This window comes from Coregonus lavaretus, assembly GCF_964263955.1.
Source record: "Coregonus lavaretus genome assembly, contig: HAP1_SCAFFOLD_595, whole genome shotgun sequence".
In the NCBI taxonomy this organism is placed as follows: Eukaryota; Metazoa; Chordata; class Actinopteri; order Salmoniformes; family Salmonidae; genus Coregonus; species Coregonus lavaretus.
Genome location: NW_028157487.1, coordinates 39,618 through 59,518, shown reverse-complemented (window position 1 = coordinate 59,518; position 19,901 = coordinate 39,618). Strand labels below are relative to the sequence as shown.

Genomic DNA, 19,901 nt, shown 5'->3' with positions numbered 1-19,901 from the left:
TGGGAGCAATTTCCAAATGCCTGAAGGTACCACGTTAATCTGTACAAACAACAGTACGCAAGTATAAACACCATGGGACCACGCAGCCGTCATACTGCTCAGGAAGGAGACGCGTTCTGTCTCCTAGAGATGAACGTACTTCGGTGCAAAAAGTGCAAATCAATCCCAGAACAACAGCAAAAGGACCTTGTGAAGATGCTGGAAACAGGTACAAAAGTATCTATATCCACAGTAAAATGAGTCCTATATCGACATAACCTGAAAGGCTGCTCAGCAAGGAAGAAGCCACAGCTCCAAAACCGCCATAAAAAAGCCAGACTACGGTTTGCAACTGCACATGGGGACAAAGATCGTACTTTTTGGAGAAATCTCCTCTGGCCTGATGTCCTCTTAGCCATAATGACCATCGGTATGTTTGGAGGAAAAAGGGGAAGGCTTTATTTTTTTATTTTTTTTTTTTTTTAGCAGACGCTCTTATCCAGAGCGACTTACATGAGCAATTAGGGTTAAGTGCCTTGCTCAAGGGCACATCGACAGATTTTTCACCTAGTCGGCTCGGGGATTAGAACCAGCGACCTTTCAGTTACTGGCACAACGCTCTTAACCACTAAGCTACCTGCTACCGCTACTTGCAAGCCAAAGAACACCATCTCAACCGTGAAGCATGGGGGTGGCAGCATCATGCAGTGGGGGTGCTTTGCTGCATGAGGGACTGGTGCACTTCACAAAATAGATGGCATCATGAGGAAGGAAAATTATATGGATATATTGAAGCAACATCTCAAGACATCAGTCAGGAAGTTAAAACTTGGTCGCAAATGGGTCTTCCAAATGGACAATGACCCCAAGCATACTTCCAAAGTTGTGGCAAAATGGCTTAAGGACAACAAAGTCAAGGTATTGGAGTGGCCATCACAAAGCCCTGACCTCAATCCTATAGAAAATCTGTGGGCAGAACTGAAAAAGCGTGTGCGAGCAAGGAGGCCTACAAACCTGAATCAGTTACACCAGCTCTGTCAGGAGGAATGGGCCAAAATTCACCCAACTTATTGTGGGAAGCTTGTGGAAGGCTACCCGAAACGTTTGCAATGCTACCAAATACTAATTGAGTGTTTATAAACTTCTGACCCACTGGGAATGTGATTAAATAAATAAAAGCTGAAATAAATCATTTGATTTACTATTATTCTGACATTTCACATTCTTAAAATAAAGTGGTGATCCTAACCTAATTTTTACTAGGATTAAATGTCAGGAATTGTGGAAAACTGAGTTTAAATGTATTTGGCTAAGGTGTATGTAAACCTCCGACTTCAACTGTATATAAATATTTATATAAAAGGATTTTAGTTTTGGGTAAATAAATACTGTAAAATCAAAAGGAATGCAGCTAGAAATGTGTTTAATTTAGGAAATCTGTTCCCATATATTCCCACAAATAAAAAAAGAGACATAAGCGATCGTGTCTCAATGTAATCAAGGTATGATGAAATGATTGTTATTTTCAAATACAATCTATTTTTGCGCTTAGTTGTGGTCAAATTATTATAATTATGTTCCGGCCCCCCAACCATCAGCTCCAACAAAAATCGTCCCAAGGCTGAATCTAGTTGCCTATCTCTGCCATACAGTGTAGTTCTAGTGAGACATACTGTATCTCTGTGGTCCTATGGGGCAGCCAGACCATAATCCCATTATATCAAGTTTAAAGTCTTGTCCTTCAAGGTCCACTTCAATCTTACCGCCGTCTCAATCACACCACAACCGTCAAGGACACAGAGGAAGTGGCACGTTACAGGGAACCATGCTGCTCACTCAGTTTGTTTGTTTACATGACGATCTGCACTGATTGGAGAAAAAGTCCAAGGTCACCCAGGTGGGTGCTAGACTTTGGGGTTGCATGGGTGCAGCCGAAATGGGATCACACTCCTTATATAGCGCACTGCATTTGACCAGGGCCCATAGAGAATAGTGTGCCATTTTGGAAAGACCCAACATTTTGGTCAGAATGACACTCACCTAAACAGGAAGTCTCGGTCTCTATGGCGACAACCGAAGAACAGCCAGGTCTCACCAAACTCCGCCTCCGGGTTTTCCTCCCTCTCCTTCTCCCTGAAAGACAAAAAAAATGAGAAAATAAATAAATACACAGGACAGCTCAAAGCCCAATCAATAAAAACAGAGAGAGAGAAGACAGGACAGAGTCCTTGCTCACAACAGAGGTTAAATGGAGCAGTGACACTGCTGTATCTCCCTACAACACCAATACAGTAGAGTGCCACAATTACCTAATGCATGGTTGGGAATGATGCAGTACAGAGAGGACACGAAAATTACACGCAAAAAAAAAAAAGAGATGGATCACACTCCACAATACATTAAAATGAAAACAAGGACTTGAGTACTCGGCCGGCGTGCGTGTCCGTGTCAGTGTTTTCCACAAGTACATAGAGTAGCCAGCCAAATACCAAAAATAGCCAGCCAGTTGACAAATTGTTTTGCCTAAGGAGCTCCATTTTGGTGGCCTCTGGTACATTTAATGCCTTGATTCCATCCAAAACACATAGTGAAATTATTGAATACTTTATCGAGTTTACCTCCCAGATTGGAACAATTTGCTGCAGTATTGTGTAGGAAGACATTACCTTACAATTTAAATTACTGAAAATGTATGAATTCAGTGTATTGTTAGATGTTTCCCGATAGCGATGAAACTTAGGCTTACGAGTGTTTTAACAATGCATCTTTCCTACAACGGACGAAGACGTAACATGCGTTTCCCAAAACAACACGCAGAAAGCATGTGTCGATACTGATACAGCACTGCTCTCTGACCACATTTCTCCATTCAAATCTTACCTTAACATTAGAATTATACCACAATACTGACGACGGAACAGCTTCTAGAGAGATAATGCACTCAATCACAGATTTATTTGGCACATGATTGCGCACGTTGGTACACATCATGAAATATATTGAGGCAACAATTACAGAGAGTGTAGCCTACAAATAGAACTCAATTGACTGAACATTACATTTATTACCATATGTTTGAAATATATAGGCCTATGTAGCCTATAGGTATTCATTGTTTTACGCAGTCATCTCAGTTTTTATTTTATTTTGATCCTTCGCTTGTTCAATTGCAAAGACATTTATAACTTTGTATTTGTAGTGAACTTCGTTCCGAAGTTATCGGCGGTCACAGAGAGACTGATAAACAGCTTGATTATACAGTGCCTTCAGAAAGTATTCATACCCCTTGACTTACTCCACATTTTGTTGTGTTACAACCTGAATTCAAAATGTATAAAAAAAATAAAAAATCTCACCCATCTACACACAGTACCCCATAATGAGAAAGTGAAAAAATATGTTTTTAGAATGTTTGCAAATGTATTGAAAATGAAAAACATACTCATTTACATAAGTATTCTCACCCCTGAGTCAATACATGTAAAAATTACCTTTGGCAGCGATTTCAGCTGTGAGTCTTTCTGGGTAAGTCTCTAAGAGCTTTGCACACCTGGATTGTACAATATTTGCACATTATTCTTTCAAGAATTCTTCAAGCTCTGGAAACCTAGGAAATCCTTTGGTTTACTTGGCCCGATACGATATAATAGACATATAACCAAGTTGCATGATTTATGAATGGCAAAGGGATCAAGGCCGGATTACCGAACGGGCACACAGGGCACGTGCCCCGGGGCTCCCGACCTCCAGGTGGCCCCTAACCAATTGTTTTTTATTTTTTGAGTTGTGGGCCCCCTGGAGGTCAGTGTCCCGGGGCCCCAAATGCGGTAGTCCGGCCGTGAAAGGGATATAGGAGATCAACTTTATGTAGTCAGTTCAACACCTTTTATAAACTAGTCAACTTACTGTTCAGGTGTCAATCAAAGCACAGTAAAATAGCCTACTATGCGCCACGACTCTGCATGGCTGGCTATGTGAAACACGCAAAAGAAAATAAATGAATGTGCGAGAAAACAACTATTAGTCGTGGATTACGACTCATCGTTACCACTTACATTACATGGGACGTGAAAATTCACGAGCATCATGCTCTCTCCCTCTTCCGTTTTTGACTGCAACCAACCACAGTGCACACAAATCATACCCGGAGGCGGAACAGACAGCAGACTGCGTTTCCCTATCATCGCTCGCTTTGTGACTGACAGGCAGCCTATCCTATCAATAGATCGCAAGAAGATGCATATCGTTCATTCTAGCGGGAGAGGGTACTACGGACTAGCGATTTGAAACCTTTAAATGAAAGGTAGCCTAGTTAATATGAAGTGGAAAAAGTTATTGTAACTGTCTGATTAGCCGACGCTAATGGAAAACACTGGTGTGTATGTGTATCTCCCCCTGCACGTCAGCCCCGCTTCTATAAAAGTGATTACTCCTGTGGCCAACGAGTCTGGCAGGGCTCCCAGAATCCTTTGCGCCGAGGTGGCTCAAAGACACAAACCGCTAAGGCGGTGTGATGCTATCTACACAGCACACCTGCTGGGGGGGGGTGACAGCTCTCTTCTACTGATCACATACACGACCTCCGACCTTTACCAATGCATCAGTCATCTGGCCATCTAAAGTTCAAGCGCCATCACCATACCCAATCTGGGCAGAGAGAGAGAGGTGACCAAAGAACATCTATTCAGAAAGAGCTACAGAAGAAAAGCTGGAAGAAGGATGGATGGAGTGCTCTTTGTGGAGAGATGCAGTAGTCAGAGGCCCTCAAGGATAAGATGCTACTTCCTGGGTGTAATACCTAACCCATTCACATCCACAGAATGTGTCATTGTGAGGGGACTGACGTCACATTTGTCATTTCATAAAGAGGTGTGACTTGAAACTCGCTCTGGACGACAATGACAATGTTTTGTAGGAAAAGGACTGGTAATTCACAAGCAAAGTACAGTAGATAGCTTTTAACAAGACCCCTGGATATGACATAGGCCTTTTCTCTGTCATGGCATTCGGACTCCTGAGTCTGGTTCAACAGGAGGGAATTTTCACAATGTGCCGACAGAGACAGGACAAGGTTTCTGAATGCTCCGATCCTGAGCATTCCAATAAGTCTCATGAAGCCTCCCTTAGGTAAGCAGACCAAACAAGTGACATCATCCATTAGTCAATCTGCAATTCCTGAGTAAAAGTCAGTAAACTAATTTAACTGGGCTCCTCTTCTCTCTACGCCTCGCCTCACTCACCCCTCCCCACAAGGATCAAAATCAATATGAAAAACCTGGCTTCCAATTCTACAGCGCCACACAGACCACACCAGCCCCTCACTCTGAATACAAATCACATCTCTGCCCAGAACACAGGCCCTGAGGGAAGCAGCATCACAATATTACAGCCAGATACTCAATTTTGGGTCCAAAGAAGGCGGTTGCCTCTCAATGCCTCTCTGATGAACAGGGAGCAGGGGAAACTGTGATTCAGCAGGAGCAAGGTCTCCTCTGCCCCTTTTCATGTCCAATGGGGTTTGATGCTCTGCGTAAACGGTGTTGTGAGAGTTAAGAGACTGTGACAAAATGTGCCTGTACGCGATAATTCCAGGAAGTGCCACTGAGCTATGATTACTGACGTTTAGCATGCCCGATTTTGAATGCATTCAGCTGAATATGGCAAAACTATGGAGAGCAGTTTACATTAACAAAAACTCTACCTGTCATCCGATGAACAACCTCAATAAATAACGTCAATCAGACCTCTTGTTGCACTGATGAATGAAAACAGCATGCTACCCTGACTGTTTAAGGTTTGTAACAACCCAGCCTGATCCTGAGGTAAGGTCATCCTGCTCCATTACTCATCCTTAAGCTCAGACATGACTAATCAATATCAGACAGCCGGAGGTCTCCAGATTCCACTGAGCCAGTTATGACCCTTCAACCGCTCCCTCTCTATTTTGCTTCCGTGGTTACAAAGTACTTTTCAAAACATCCATTGATTGACAGAGGAAGACAGAATGATGGAAGGGGGAGGGGAGAGGGAGCGATGGAGGGAGAGAGGGAGGAGGAAGAATTGAAGCGTCCCCATGCTGTTTTTGTTGCTTAAAAGGAGGCACCTTCAGGTTTTGTTGGTGATAAAGCATCCTGCTGTCAAAATGTACGTTGTTATCTATTATCAAAGCACAGCATCAGGGGTAGACGCCTTGTTTGGAATCTTAATTTGGGTACTGTACAAAGGGGAGAGAGAGTGGAGAAAGACAAGCAGACTACTAGAGAAAGAGAGCGAGACAAGCAGAGAGGGGGGGGCATGAAGAGACGAGGGAGAGAAAATAAAAGAGAGAAAGAGAGAGAAGAGAGATAGGCGCACTGAAAGATCATTTGCCCCAGCTTCTTCTTCGCCTTCCAGCAGTGAAAAGCTTTATATAGAGAAAAGGACTGTCTATATAGGAGTATAAAGGAGAGAAAAGGACTGTCAGACTGCACTTAAGAGGCGAGAAGTCGCCTTTCTACAGCCAATCATCAGGGCTTACTGAAGGTTGCTATGTACCATCACTACCATATATGTTCCTGATTGGTGTTATTGTAGACATTAAACATTTTCAGAATGCTATAGAGTGGAATGTCCCAGTTATATCAATCAGGTTTGAAAGAAGGTACATCATGTAACTTGATAGCTATGTAATCTGAAATACCTTAAACATGTAAGAGGACGCTTAATGTAAGATTCCTTGGGCATATGAGCAGATCACACTGCTGGCTTGCCTCTGAAGCTAAGCAGGATTGGTCCTGGTCGGTCCCTGGATGAGAGACCAGATGCTGCTAGAAGTGGTGTTGGAGGGCCAGTAGGAGGCACTCTTTCCTCTGGTCTGAAAAAAGATCCCAATGCCCCAGGGCAGTGATTGGGGACATTGCCCTGTGTAGGGTGCCGTCTTTCGGACGGATCGTTAAACGGAATGAATATCCTGACTCTGTGGTCATTAAAGATCCCATGGCACTTATCGTAAGAGTAGGGTTGTTAACCCTGGTGTCCTGGCTAAATTCCCTATCTGGCCCGCATACCATCATGGCCACCTAATCATCACCAGCTTCTAATTGGCTCATTCATCCTCCCTCCTCTCCCCTGTAACTATTCCCCAGGTCATTGCTGTAAATGAGAATGTGTTCTCAGCCAACTTACCTGGTAAAATAAGGGTTCAATAAATAAACAATGACATTCCATACAAAACAGACATTGAATTTGCAGCCCCATACTACACTAAAGAAGCTCACTAAGAACAATTTAGAAAAACACACTGGAGAGCATATTTTCTCCAGATGGGACAGTGCTAGTTTTTTCCAGGTCAAGGCTAAAGCCTGGGCTGTGCCAATAGACATTGGTTTCTTTAGTTGATGGTCACAAGAAAATGGAAAAGCTTTAAAGTGAACTAATGCACTGAACAGCAGGACACAACTGTGAGGTGAGGTCAGGTCACTGAACGTCATATGAGAGAACACTCCCCATCCCGACATTGACAGTTGGCGTAGTCGGACTAGCAACATAAGTAATCAACCACACACACACACACACTTTGGTGTAGTTGGCGGGTGGCATGTGACCGTGTCATGGTAGCGGTGTTGGTAGCGGTGTTAGCCATTCATCAGTCCCGTGGAGGTGGTGTCCTACAGGTGCAGACAACAGACAGCTCTCCCCATTGAGAAACATCAGTAACCTTCTAGAACATTCATCACAACGCAGTCAGCCCCAACAAAAAAACACCAGCCATTAACAACCAACACAGCGTCACCTTAATATATACACACACACAGACACACGTGATTAACAACCAACCAGCATCACCTCAGAATACTGACACACACACGCCAGTGAATACCAAACAACAGTGTCACATCGGAAGACATCAGAGAAACATGACAACTGGAGTTGACTGGTAAACAGCTCAGTAGTCAAGTCACTCTGTCTGAATCATTTAGGTATAAAAGTACAGTCTGGATGAAACATTCAGGCCAGCAAGCTGTATGGGAACAACTTTATTCGTGCTCTGACACAATGACAAGTGATACTGGGTATTCTATTTAGTCATAATAACATGACTAGGCCAACATCTAAGATGATGTTAGTAGGATGTTGGTTAAAGATGATGTTAGAAGGATGTTGGGGTAAGATGATGTTAGTAGGATGTTGGGGTAAGATGATGTTAGTAGGGGTAAGGCGGCAGGTAGCTTAGTGGGTAAGAGCGTTGTGCCAGTAACCGAAAGGTCGCTGGTTCTAATCCCCGAGCCGACTAGGTGAAAAATCTGTCGATGTGCCCTTGAGCAAGGCACTTAACCCTAATTGCTTCTGTAAGTCGCTCTGGATAAGAGCGTCTGCTAAATGACTAAAATGTAAATGTAAATGTAATGTTGGGGTAAGATGATGTTAGTAGGATGTTGGTTAAAGATGATGTTAGTAGGATGTTTGGGTAAGATGATGTTAGTAGGCTGTTGGTTAAAGATTATGTTAGTAGGATGTTGGGGTAAGATGATGTTAGTAGGATATTGGGGGTAAGATGATGTTAGTAGGATGTTGGGATAAGATGATGTCAGTAGGCTGTTGGTTAAAGATTATGTTAGTAGGCTGTTGGTTAAATATTATGTTAGTAGGCTGTTGGTTAAAGATGATGTTAGTAGGATGTTGGGGTAAGATGATGTTAGTAGGATGTTGGGGAAAGATGATGTTAGTAGGCTGTTGGTTAAAGATGATGTTAGTTGGCTGTTGGTTAAAGATGATGTTAGTAGGATGTTGGGGTAAGATGATGTTAGTAGGCTGTTGGGGTAAGATGATGTTAGTAGGCTGTTGGTTAAAGATGATGTTAGTAGGCTGTTGGTTAAAGATGATGTTAGTAGGCTGTTGGTTAAAGATGATGTTAGTTGGCTGTTGGTTAAAGATTATGTTAGTAGGATGTTGGTGAAAGATTATGTTAGTAGGATGTTGGTGAAAGATTATGTTAGTAGGATGTTGGGGTAAGATGATGTTAGTAGGCTGTTGGTTGAGATGATGTTAGTCGGCTGTTGGGGTAAGATGATGTTAGTAGGCTGTTGGTTAAAGATGATGTTAGTAGGCTGTTGGTTAAAGATGATGTTAGTTGGCTGTTGGTTAAAGATGATGTTAGTTGGCTGTTGGTTAAAGATGATGTTAGTAGGATGTTGGGGTAAGATGTTAGTAGGATGTTGGGGTAAGATTATGTTAGTAGGATGTTGGGGTAAGATTATGTTAGTAGTATGTTGGGGTAAGATGATGTTAGTAGGCTGTTGGTTAAAGATCATGTTAGTAGGATGTTGGGGTAAGATGATGTTAGTAGGATGTTGGGAACCATCATGGCCACCTAATCTAAGATTATGTTAGTAGGCTGTTGGTTAAAGATGATGTTAGTGGGCTGTTGGTTAAAGATTATTTTAGTGGGATGTTGGGGTAAGATGATGTTAGTAGGATGTTGGTTAAAGATGATGTTAGTTGGCTGTTGGTTAAAGATGATGTTAGTAGGATGTTGGGGTAAGATGTTAGTAGGATGTTGGTTAAAGATGATGTTAGTTGGCTGTTGGTTAAAGATGATGTTAGTAGGATGTTGGTTAAAGATTATGTTAGTAGGCTGTTGGTTAAAGATGATGTTAGTAGGCTGTTGGTTAAAGATTATGTTAGTAGGCTGTTGGTTAAAGATGATGTTAGTAGGCTGTTGGTTAAAGATGATGTTAGTAGGCTGTTGGGGTAAGATGATGTTAGTAGGCTGTTGGGGTAAGATGATTTTAGTAGGATGTTGGGGTAAGATGATGTTAGTAGGCTATTGGTTAAAGATGATGTTAGTAGACTGTTGGGGTAAGATGATGTTAGTAGGATGTTGGTTAAAGATGATGTTAGTAGGCTGTTGGTTAAAGATGATGTTAGTAGGATGTTGGGGTAAGATGATGTTAGTAGGATGTTGGGGTAAGATGATGTTAGTAGGATGTTGGGGTAAGATGATGTTAGTAGGATGTTGGGGTAAGATGATGTTAGTAGGATGTTGGGGTAAGATGATGTTAGTAGGATGTTGGGGTAAGATGATGTTAGTAGGATGTTGGGGTAAGATGATGTTAGTAGGATGTTGGTTAAAGATTATGTTAGTAGGCTGTTGGGGTAAGATGTTAGTAGGATGTTGGGGTAAGATGTTAGTAGGATGTTGGGGTAAGATTATGTTAGTAGGATGTTGGGGTAAGATGATGTTAGTCGGCTGTTGGTTGAGATGATGTTAGTCGGCTGTTGGTTAAAGATGATGTTAGTAGGCTGTTGGGGTAAGATGATGTTAGTAGGATGTTGGTTAAAGATTATGTTAGTCGGCTGTTGGTTGAGATGATGTTAGTCGGCTGTTGGTTAAAGATGATGTTAGTAGGCTGTTGGGGTAAGATGATGTTAGTAGGATGTTGGTTAAAGATTATGTTAGTAGGCTGTTGGTTAAAGATGATGTTAGTAGGCTGTTGGTTAAAGATGATGTTAGTAGGCTGTTGGATAAAGATGATGTTAGTAGGCTGTTGGTTAAAGATGATGTTAGTAGGCTGTTGGGGTAAGATGATGTTAGTAGGCTGTTGGTTAAAGATGATGTTAGTAGGCTGTTGGTTAAAGATGATGTTAGTAGGATGTTGGGGTAAGATGTTAGTAGGATGTTGGTGAAAGATTATGTTAGTAGGATGTTGGGGTAAGATGATGTTAGTAGGATGTTGGGGTAAGATGATGTTAGTAGGCTGTTGGTTGAGATGATGTTAGTCGGCTGTTGGTTGAGATGATGTTAGTATGCTGTTGGGGTAAGATGATGTTAGTAGGCTGTTGGTTAACGATGATGTTAGTAGGCTGTTGGGGTAAGATGATGTTAGTAGGATGTTGGTGTAAGTACTGCTGTGGCGGTCATGACATTTTGTCAGCCGGTTATTGTCATGCAAAAGACTGCCGGTTTCAATGAACATAAACACATTTGGCATCTACAGGCTTCAATGCTTACAAGCTGCTGATGTGTGCCTTTAGAACATCTACATTTCAAAAAGTTGAATAAATCAATTTAATATACACCATCACAATAAATCCATTATTTATTTTAGGCAGGTCTAAAGAAGCTGCAGGCTTGTTCATTTAGCAGACAAGATATGCTTATAAGTCCTGTGCCATTATTTTATATTATATGATTTTATACTAAGAAGAATATAATTAACTGAATAAAATAGAAAGGATATTTTTCCCATTCCGGAGCGAGTGTGCATATGAAGTGGCTATGTTGAGCGTAAAAGTGATCATTTGAGACAGGTCCTACACGCTAGATTTAGAGTTATTTGGCAACTTTAGTTGTGAATGATACAAACCTTAGAATGTCTTAGAAATCAAAACATATATGGGCTGCATGATGCGACTATAGGTTATTGATGATTTGAGAAAGTAGCAAAAAAAGCTTGCGCTCTGTTCCTTGCCTCAGGCTGCACACACTGTTCTCTCCTCAAGGGTATCATATTTTCACCATTCTTAATTTAATCTTGTCTTTACTAATATGTGAAATTAGTTTAGATTTAGAATGGCCCATTATCAAATGGGCAGGAACAGGGGAAAAAAGACGTCATCCATATGCACTCGAATTGTGAATGGAGGCCGCTTTCCCGCTGGTTCATTTTTCAGGCGTTTTTCAGGCGTTTTTCCAGGCCTCTTGCTGGGCGACAACTGATATTCCGCCCAAACTCTGTATGCCATGGGCTCTCCAACCCTGTTCCTGCATTTAGCCAGTGCTTAATTTGGGAAACCTAGTGAAATCTGTTCGGGAACATCGATAGTAACATGTATTCACAACAAAACCTATTTCATTAAACTGTTGACAGCCCCCTCTCTCTGCGTAATGGAGAAAGGAATGAAGGAGAGAGAGGAGAAGATGGAACCGCACAGTGGGGAGATATTCTGTAGCTAAATGGTAATGTGTCAGCCTGTTAATTATGAAAATATAAAAAATGCCGTATTACTAGGCTATTCAAAATCAAATACAAATTCACTTTAATTGTAGGCTAACTCTAAGCCATCCTGCACAATCAATGAACCAACAGCATTGCCTAGGCCAGTCCTTCTCAAATAGTGGGGCGCGCCCCCCTGGTGGGGCTCGGAGCAATGCCAGGGGGGGCGCGTGTGACCCCGTGGAACATGCTTTTTTTTGCCGCAGGGAGTAGGGTTTTTTGCACTGAAGAAGAGCACACAGCACAGAGCAGGAGATATGAAGTGCAGATAACAAACCCTTAAGAGACACCATGGAAAAATATTTAACAGGGATGAAAAGAAAGGCGGAGAGAGACGGAGATAATGAGACAAACGTAAGTCTCCCGAAAGCTAAGACGAGGAAATATGACGAAGCGTATGTAGCGCTTGGCTTCACTGTGACTACGGTGGGAGACGAGGAAAGACCGGTATGTTTACTGTGTCTAAAAATGTTGGCAGTGGACAGCATGAAGCCAAATAAATTAAGGCGTCACTTAAAGACATTACACCCCAATCACGCTGATAAGCCGCTTGAGTTTTTTCAGCGAAAACTTGCCGAATATTGCCAACAATCGTCCCGCTTTGTGAATGCTACTTCAGTAAACCAGCGAGCACTGTTAGCATCATATAAGGTGGCGTACCAAATTGCTAAGTGCAAAAAAAAACACTCCATAGCAGAGGAGCTGATACTGCCTGCAGCATTAGACATGGTCTCTGTCATGCTGGATGACGCAAGTGCTGCAAAAATAAAAACTATCCCTCTGTCCAATGACACTGTCGCCAGACGTATAAATGACATTGCTAACGATCTTAAAGAACAGCTGGTAGATAAACTCAAAGACAAACGTTTTGCCTTACAGTTCGATGAAGCAACTGACAGCAACAAAGACTGTTTGTTTATCGCTTATGTACGTTTTGACATGACAAACTCCCAGTGTGAGGATCTACTTTTTTGTAAATATGTCAGAGACAGAGCCACAGCTGAAGAGCTATTCAAAATGCTGAACTGCTTCCTGACTGAGAATGGGCTAAAGTGGGAGAACTGCATTGGTGTTTGCAGTGATGGTGCACAGACCATGGCAGGGATGAGAAAAGGACTTCGGGCACTCATCAAGAAGGCCTCACCTAATGCTGAGTGGACACACTGTGTTATTCACAGAGAAGCACTGGCATCAAGGCACATTTCCTCTGAATTAAGTGAGGTTATGACTGACATTGTAGGTGTAGTCAATTTTATAAAGACCAGACGACTAAAAACAAGAGTCTTCTCTGCTATCTGTGAGGAGATGGGAGCTGAACATCAAGCTGTGCTGTTTCACAGTGAAGCAAGGTGGCTGTCACGAGGAAAAGTCTTGTCCCGAGTTTTTGAGCTCAGAGAGCAGATAAGAATGTTTTCGGAGCTGGAGCACAAGTATGACCTCGCAGAGAAATTTAGCGATGAGAACTTCCTGGCAAAGCTGGCCTACCTGAGTGATATATTTGGAAAGCTAAATGAACTACATCTACAGCTTCAAGGGAAAGATAAACACCTCCCTCAGGTCACAGACAAGATCTTTCACTCGAAAGCTTGCAATGTGGGGCAGGCGACTTGATGAAGGAAATACTGATTCATTCGAGAACCTGCATGAATTTGTTGACACTACTGACTATGATGCCACCTCAGTGATTCCATATATTAAAGGAGCATATTTCATCACTGATGGGATTCTTTAAAAAGTACTTCCCTGAAAACAGTTCCCAATATGACTGGGTGAGAGATCCATTCAATGCACCAGCTCCAACTGGTTTCAGCTCTGCAGAGGAGGACCAGTTCATTGATATGACATCTGACTCCACATTGAGAATGAGGTTCACATCACAGACACGGAGTGAATTCTGGCTGAGTGTAGAGAGGCAGTATCCACTCTTAGGGCAGAGGGCCATGGGCATTCTTCTTCCTTTTGCAACATCTTATCTTTGTGAGACTGGCTTCTCTGCTGTTGCTGCACTGAAGACCAAGTAGAGGTCCCAGCTAAACATTGAGCAGGAGCTGAGAGTTGCAGTATCATGCTTCAAACCCCGCTTCGAAAAGCTGTGCACTGCAAAACGTGCTCATTGTAGCCATTAATCCTGACCTCCTTTTTTTTTTTTTTTTTTTAAATCAGCACAAATTGTTTTATTCATTTTTGTTTTATAGGTCAAAGTGTTTCATATATTGTGCTCCTGAGTTAATGTTGCTGATACATTTGAATGTATTATTATTTATTGATTATATTTTACAGTACCAAATGGTCAAAAAAAATTCATTTTTTTTTTTTTTTTTTCAGGCAAATTGATGCACTTTAAGTATTTTCTGTTACAGACTAAAAAACAATGTTAATAAAGTTATTCTTTGTTGTAAATTGATCTATATTTCTTTCTTTTTTCTTTTTTTTGTTTTCTTTAATGTTAATAAGGATACAATGTTATGCAGAGGTGTACTTATAACAATTTTATAGACAAATTATACTATTTACAGTCGCGGCGGAGAGTTGGGGGGCGCGAAATGTTTACTTCTTCCTAGGGGGGGCGTAACAGAAAATAATTGAGAAGCACTGGCCTAGGCCTATACGTTCTTTCCCAGACTCATGAATAGAAAGTTTGGAGCATAGCATCAGGTAACTAAGTCCATCCAGTATGCATAATAATACAGTCCACACTCAAAGGCGATTAATATAATTTGATTAAGTTTGGAGTACAGGCTATACCAATTATGTCCCAAAGAAATCTTAAATCCGTTTTTTTTTTTTATATATATATGTTTTTCTGCGATGCGTAATATGAGATAGGCTATGTATTGTATAACAGCACAATCTTTATTTTAATTCAGGGTTTGTTTTGGGGGGGGGGGGGGGATTGGGCTCATAGGCCTATGCGTATGCATAAACTCTAATATGCATATGGACATTCTGAATTAATCATCACCTTAGAAAGCGCTGCCCATTTCATTGTGTTGTGCTTTGAAAAGAACATCCACAATGACCATGTTTTCCCACTCAGTTTCAACCTGTTGTTGAATTTCTTTCTTCAAATTGATCAATCACAGTGAGGTGAGTTTTAAAAGAACATACTGTTTTGATGATGTGTTTGATGTGATTTTATATTGCATTTGCATTGATGTCAGAGTGGTTAGAGGGACAATAGAGCACTGAGTACCAGGCCATTAGTGACCTGATGATCGTTAGCGAGTTGGGTACTACTAATGCATGTCCAGAGTGCATACTAGGAGATTACGGCGACTCAACAGTCACGTGGAATTTTACTGCGTTAACTGTCGGTAATACAGTCACCGCAACAGCCCTAGGTGTAAGATGATGTTAGTAGGCTTTTGGTGTACGCTTAGCTATCCCAAATGACCCACAAAGTTAGTCTTGTCAAATTACACCAAGCAGCACCTTCTACATTTACATTTTAGTCATTTAGCAGACTCTCTTATCCAGAGCGACTTACAGTTAGTGAGTGCATAAATTTTTTTTTTCTTCATACTGGCCCCCCGTGGGAAACGAACCCACAACCCTGGCGTTGCAAGTGCCATGCTCTTCCAACTGAGCTACACAGGACTGTTCTACAAGCCATTACTTATGTATTCCATCTATGTTAACGGCTGGTCTTTTACAAGGCACACGCATGTGCACGCGCACACACACACAGAGATGCACAGACATTCACACACTCACACACATCCGCACAGGTCAATATTGCTTTTACACCACCCCAGTAATCACCAGCTATGATTTACATTAACGACACACAGACGGTCTACTGGTCTCTTTACATTCAAATCAATACGTCTCCATCGGCCAGTTTGACCCATAACTGTTCATTACAGTCATAAACACCAGACAGACAGCAGCTCTGGAATGGCTTGTCTTATTACCTCAGTGGGATGTTGCCCTTAGGCACAGATCTAGGATCAGCTTACCCTCTCCAAATCCTGACCTTAACCATTAGGGGTAGAATGCAAAGCTGACCTTAGATCCGCATTTAGAGGCCAGACAATTTCCTCCTACAGGTAGTTTAAGTGAAATACAAGTGTTAATCACAGCCATGTCTGCAATATTACTACCATCATTATACCACCATACACATTTGGAAAGAGAGTGTTGTGAATCTTTGATGGGATCTATTGTAATTTATTATGGAGATTAATGCAAAAACTTGATTAATTACCACTCGACATCACAGTAAACACTTGATTTGATGACACACTCATCAAAGCTGAAACACTTCCTGTTGCGTATGGTTGTTATAGCAACCTGGTGATTAACATATTTATGTTCTTGACCAGTGCACACTGATAGAGAGTAAGCTTCACAAGAAGTTTGTCATCAAAACTCAAATAACTCACCAGTTCCACTAATCAGACAAACAAGCATCACTTATAACAGAAGAGTAGCCTGGGAAGGTTAGTATGAATCCTCCATCTTTGTGGGCTGTACCTTTGTTGGAGGAAACCAATGAAGGGCGCGACGCCAGTGCCTGGTCCAATCATGATGAGGGGTTTTGAGCGGTCAGAGGGCAGGCGGAAGGAGCAGTTCTGACGCAGACTCACATGGACCTGGGGTCAAAGGTAAAAAAGTGTTACGCTGTGTCACACGCGCACAAACACACACATAGGTTACTCCTCTACTCACCTTAGGGAGGGCTGGGGTGCTGGAGGGCTGAGACTTCCCAGGGTGCAACAGGATGGGGTCGACGAGGTCAGAGAGCCAACCAGTACACAGGCCCCACCTCCCCGTGGGTCTCCAAGTGCATGCTGGAAACTCTATGACGTTGAACACAAAGTGCAGCCGACCTGGATGTCTCTTACTGGAGCTGGAGGAGAGAGGAAGGGAAAGGGTAGAGGGAGAGAAGGAGAAGAGGTAGCTAAGGATCGAGGCTTTACCATACATGCTCAATTAGAACAATTCATCCACTTATAGAAACAACATCGCAAACAGCAAAGATGGCGATATGGAACTATCCTGCTAGCATACAGTCACTGCTCTGCCTGTCCTTTCCACCCGCCTGGCTCTGCTTTCTTCGCCCGCCCCCTTCTGGTGAGTTTTCCGCTTTAGTGTACAATCTTGTTGTAAAAGTACATTATGTGGAGGGTAAATAAAGTGCACTGAAAAAGTATTTTCCCCCTTTCTGATTTACTCTATTTTGCAAAAGTAGAGAGAATTAGAAAGGTGCCAAATACTTTTTCACTGCACTGTAAGTGCATTTTAGTCATTTAGCAGACACTGTGGCTGACTGTATACCATAGCAAGGAAGTAAGTGTCCTGTTGGTGCGCCACTAATTAGGCTATGGAAATAAGTGTGAATGTGACACATCATTAGATACTGTAGATGTGCTACAATATATAGATAAAACAGGGCAGGCTATACTCTACATTGCACAGAGTAAACAACCCTTTGGTTCTCATCCACAAACACCAACTGTACTCTCTCTCTCTCCCTCTTTAATATTCCCCTCTTTCTCCCTCTACCTCTTTCACCGATTCCTCTCCATCTGGTGGACTGCTCTCTCCCTCTCGCATTTTGATTTCTCTATCTCCTCCCTATCTCTCTCTGATTTTCAGTCTTCCCATCCTGCAGGCCTCTGGGGACCTCTATTGACCACAGCATCAATGATGCAGCCTCCTAATGCTCCAGCTGTATCTGATCGACTACAGTCCCCCACCGAAGCACGCACACACACACACACACAAACTAACACACAACTAATGAGCATAGGAAACCAGTGTTGACGTGTTTAAAATGGTACTCATGGACAGTAATGTAGGGGATAATGTAATGGTTTCCCACTCTCATTCGCTGTGTGTTACTGAGCATGTGTGTGTTTGTCTGAATACTCGTTAGTATCGTGGCAAGGAAACAAAACACAAAGACAATTTAACTTCTTTAGGAAAACATCCCTAATGTTGGAAACAAACATCATTATGTTGTCATTCAGAGTCACACAATATTTTACATACAGCAGGTTTCAGGTTTGTTTGATTTGAAGAAGTAAAGTCTAGGTTAAACATTAGGAAAACAATGAAACATTGTAGGAACTATGAGACCAGCTTACCTTGCCGCTGAGTACGGTCTTGGTTGCAGTTTGGGCAAATGTTCTGAAAGAACAAGGAAAACAACTGGTGGAAGTATATCCATCCATCCATCACTATCCCATGTCTGATGTTTCCATCTAGATCACTGTCAATGGAGGAATGGGAGGAGGAGGAAGCTACTTCAGCTACTTCACCCAACCTCCAAGTCCTTTTTTCTTAGCACACACTCAGGTTTATTTTAGGGCATACTTCTGTATTCATGAAATCATAAAGTTATACACTTCTGAGATCCCTAGAGTGTAGATCTGGTGCCTGTAGGATGGAGATAGTTAATGTCCACCTTATTTCAATGTCAGCTATGAAGGTGCCCTCTTTTGGGGTAATTTGGTGTCTGGCCATGAGGCCTCTGAGGAATATGGTGCAGGAAAAGAGTTTGAGTTCAATGTTATAACAAAATATTCTTTTTTTGAGTAATATCAGTGGTTAGGGCAGGGTAAAAAAAACATTAGAAAAATCTACTACAATCTCCTAAAATACCCTCAACCCCATTCAAGTAGAGAGCGTCATTTACACTACACCATATGCACCAGCTGAGTTCTGCCAGAAACTAAATGTTTTTCCCTTCAACCCTAAGGTAACCCAAACAGCTGGACAGAGAGAGGAGAGAGAGACTGTAGAGTGCACACGCGAGAGAGAGAGAGAGAGAGAGACAGAGACAGCAGGTAGAGTTCGTGAGAGAGACAGAGTGAGAGAGACGCAGAGAGAGAGAAAGAATCAAAACAGCTGGACTAACTCAGCCCTTCTCTCTCTCTCTTCTACATTAAACAACTCAGGGTGTATCACTGAGACAAGAGGCACCCAGCACCCCAGGCACCGCTGGAATTCTATCACTCCCTGCCTTCCCCATCTCCTCAGTGACAGGTTTAACATGCCCATTCACAGTCTAATTCCCTTTCTGTTTGTCTACAGCCCGGCCATGTCTCTGAGTTGACAGCTGACTTTCTATCACAGACTATGACAACATGATGCATATTACAAGATATTCCTTTAATATTTTATAGTAGTGTTTGAGATTTTTCACACTATGAGTGACATCTCATTTTTTGTTGTAAAAAAAGTCTGTGTTCCTTCAGGTTTTTGGCCATTGCACAAGTCATGATTAGAAACCATAACCCCGAAGTGTATTACAATTACAAATCACCTCTTTAACCAACCTTTACATTCCACAGCATCTGTAGCTAGGAGGTTCAGTACCATAGTAAAAAGTCAAGCTAAATGGGGTGAGGCCAGTAAATGTCAGAGCAGTAGTGATCGTTAACTCCTGGCCTGCCCTGCCCTCCACGGCGCTGTAGCTCTGTCCCTGTCAAATGTAGTAGGACAGTCAATGACAGGACCCCAGCAACAGCTGGTGGCCCCAAAACGCTTCCACCAGCACATTCTTCACCAGCCGTACTAATGTCCCCATTTCCAAATGGCCAGATATCTGCATCGCTCAGTTCCACTACTGGGAAGGTGCTGCAGTTAGCAAAAAGGCCCAAAATAACTTTGACATTGGATATTAAGCTGTGAAACAGCTCTTTTGAGGGAGGACATTGCAACGTGCAAGTGGGACAAATAACAGTTCCAGTCTAAACATTTTTTATGAATATTAGATTGCTTAGATTACTTTTATGTATTCATCTGATATAAATAACCTTTCCCATGGGCTACAACAAAATCTACACAAGTCATCATCAGAGCAATTCTAGGCCTTATGCCATGAGAGTCTATAATGCCCGAATGTCTGCAGCCAACAGTTCTCCATGTCAGGGGCGACCAAATGGTGAGTCAGGAACCACTGGTGGGTCACAAGAATAAGAATACACCATTTAACAA

General features: G+C 42.2%; 1 protein-coding gene across 2 annotated transcripts in view; it reads right to left on the bottom strand.

The window, feature by feature from the left end:
* LOC311125379 (methionine synthase reductase-like) overlaps positions 1 to 19,901 on the bottom strand; it is a 34,303-nt gene that overhangs the window by 9,691 nt on the left and 4,711 nt on the right. For both annotated transcript variants that reach the window (XM_084199426.1, XM_084199425.1), the window contains exons 10-13: positions 18,047 to 18,089; positions 16,626 to 16,806; positions 16,431 to 16,549; positions 2,020 to 2,112 (exon numbers count right to left, since the gene is read on the bottom strand). In XM_084199426.1, the coding sequence (XP_084055552.1) occupies positions 2,020 to 2,112; positions 16,431 to 16,549; positions 16,626 to 16,806; positions 18,047 to 18,089 (436 nt within the window). The remainder of the gene's footprint in view (positions 1 to 2,019; positions 2,113 to 16,430; positions 16,550 to 16,625; positions 16,807 to 18,046; positions 18,090 to 19,901) is intronic.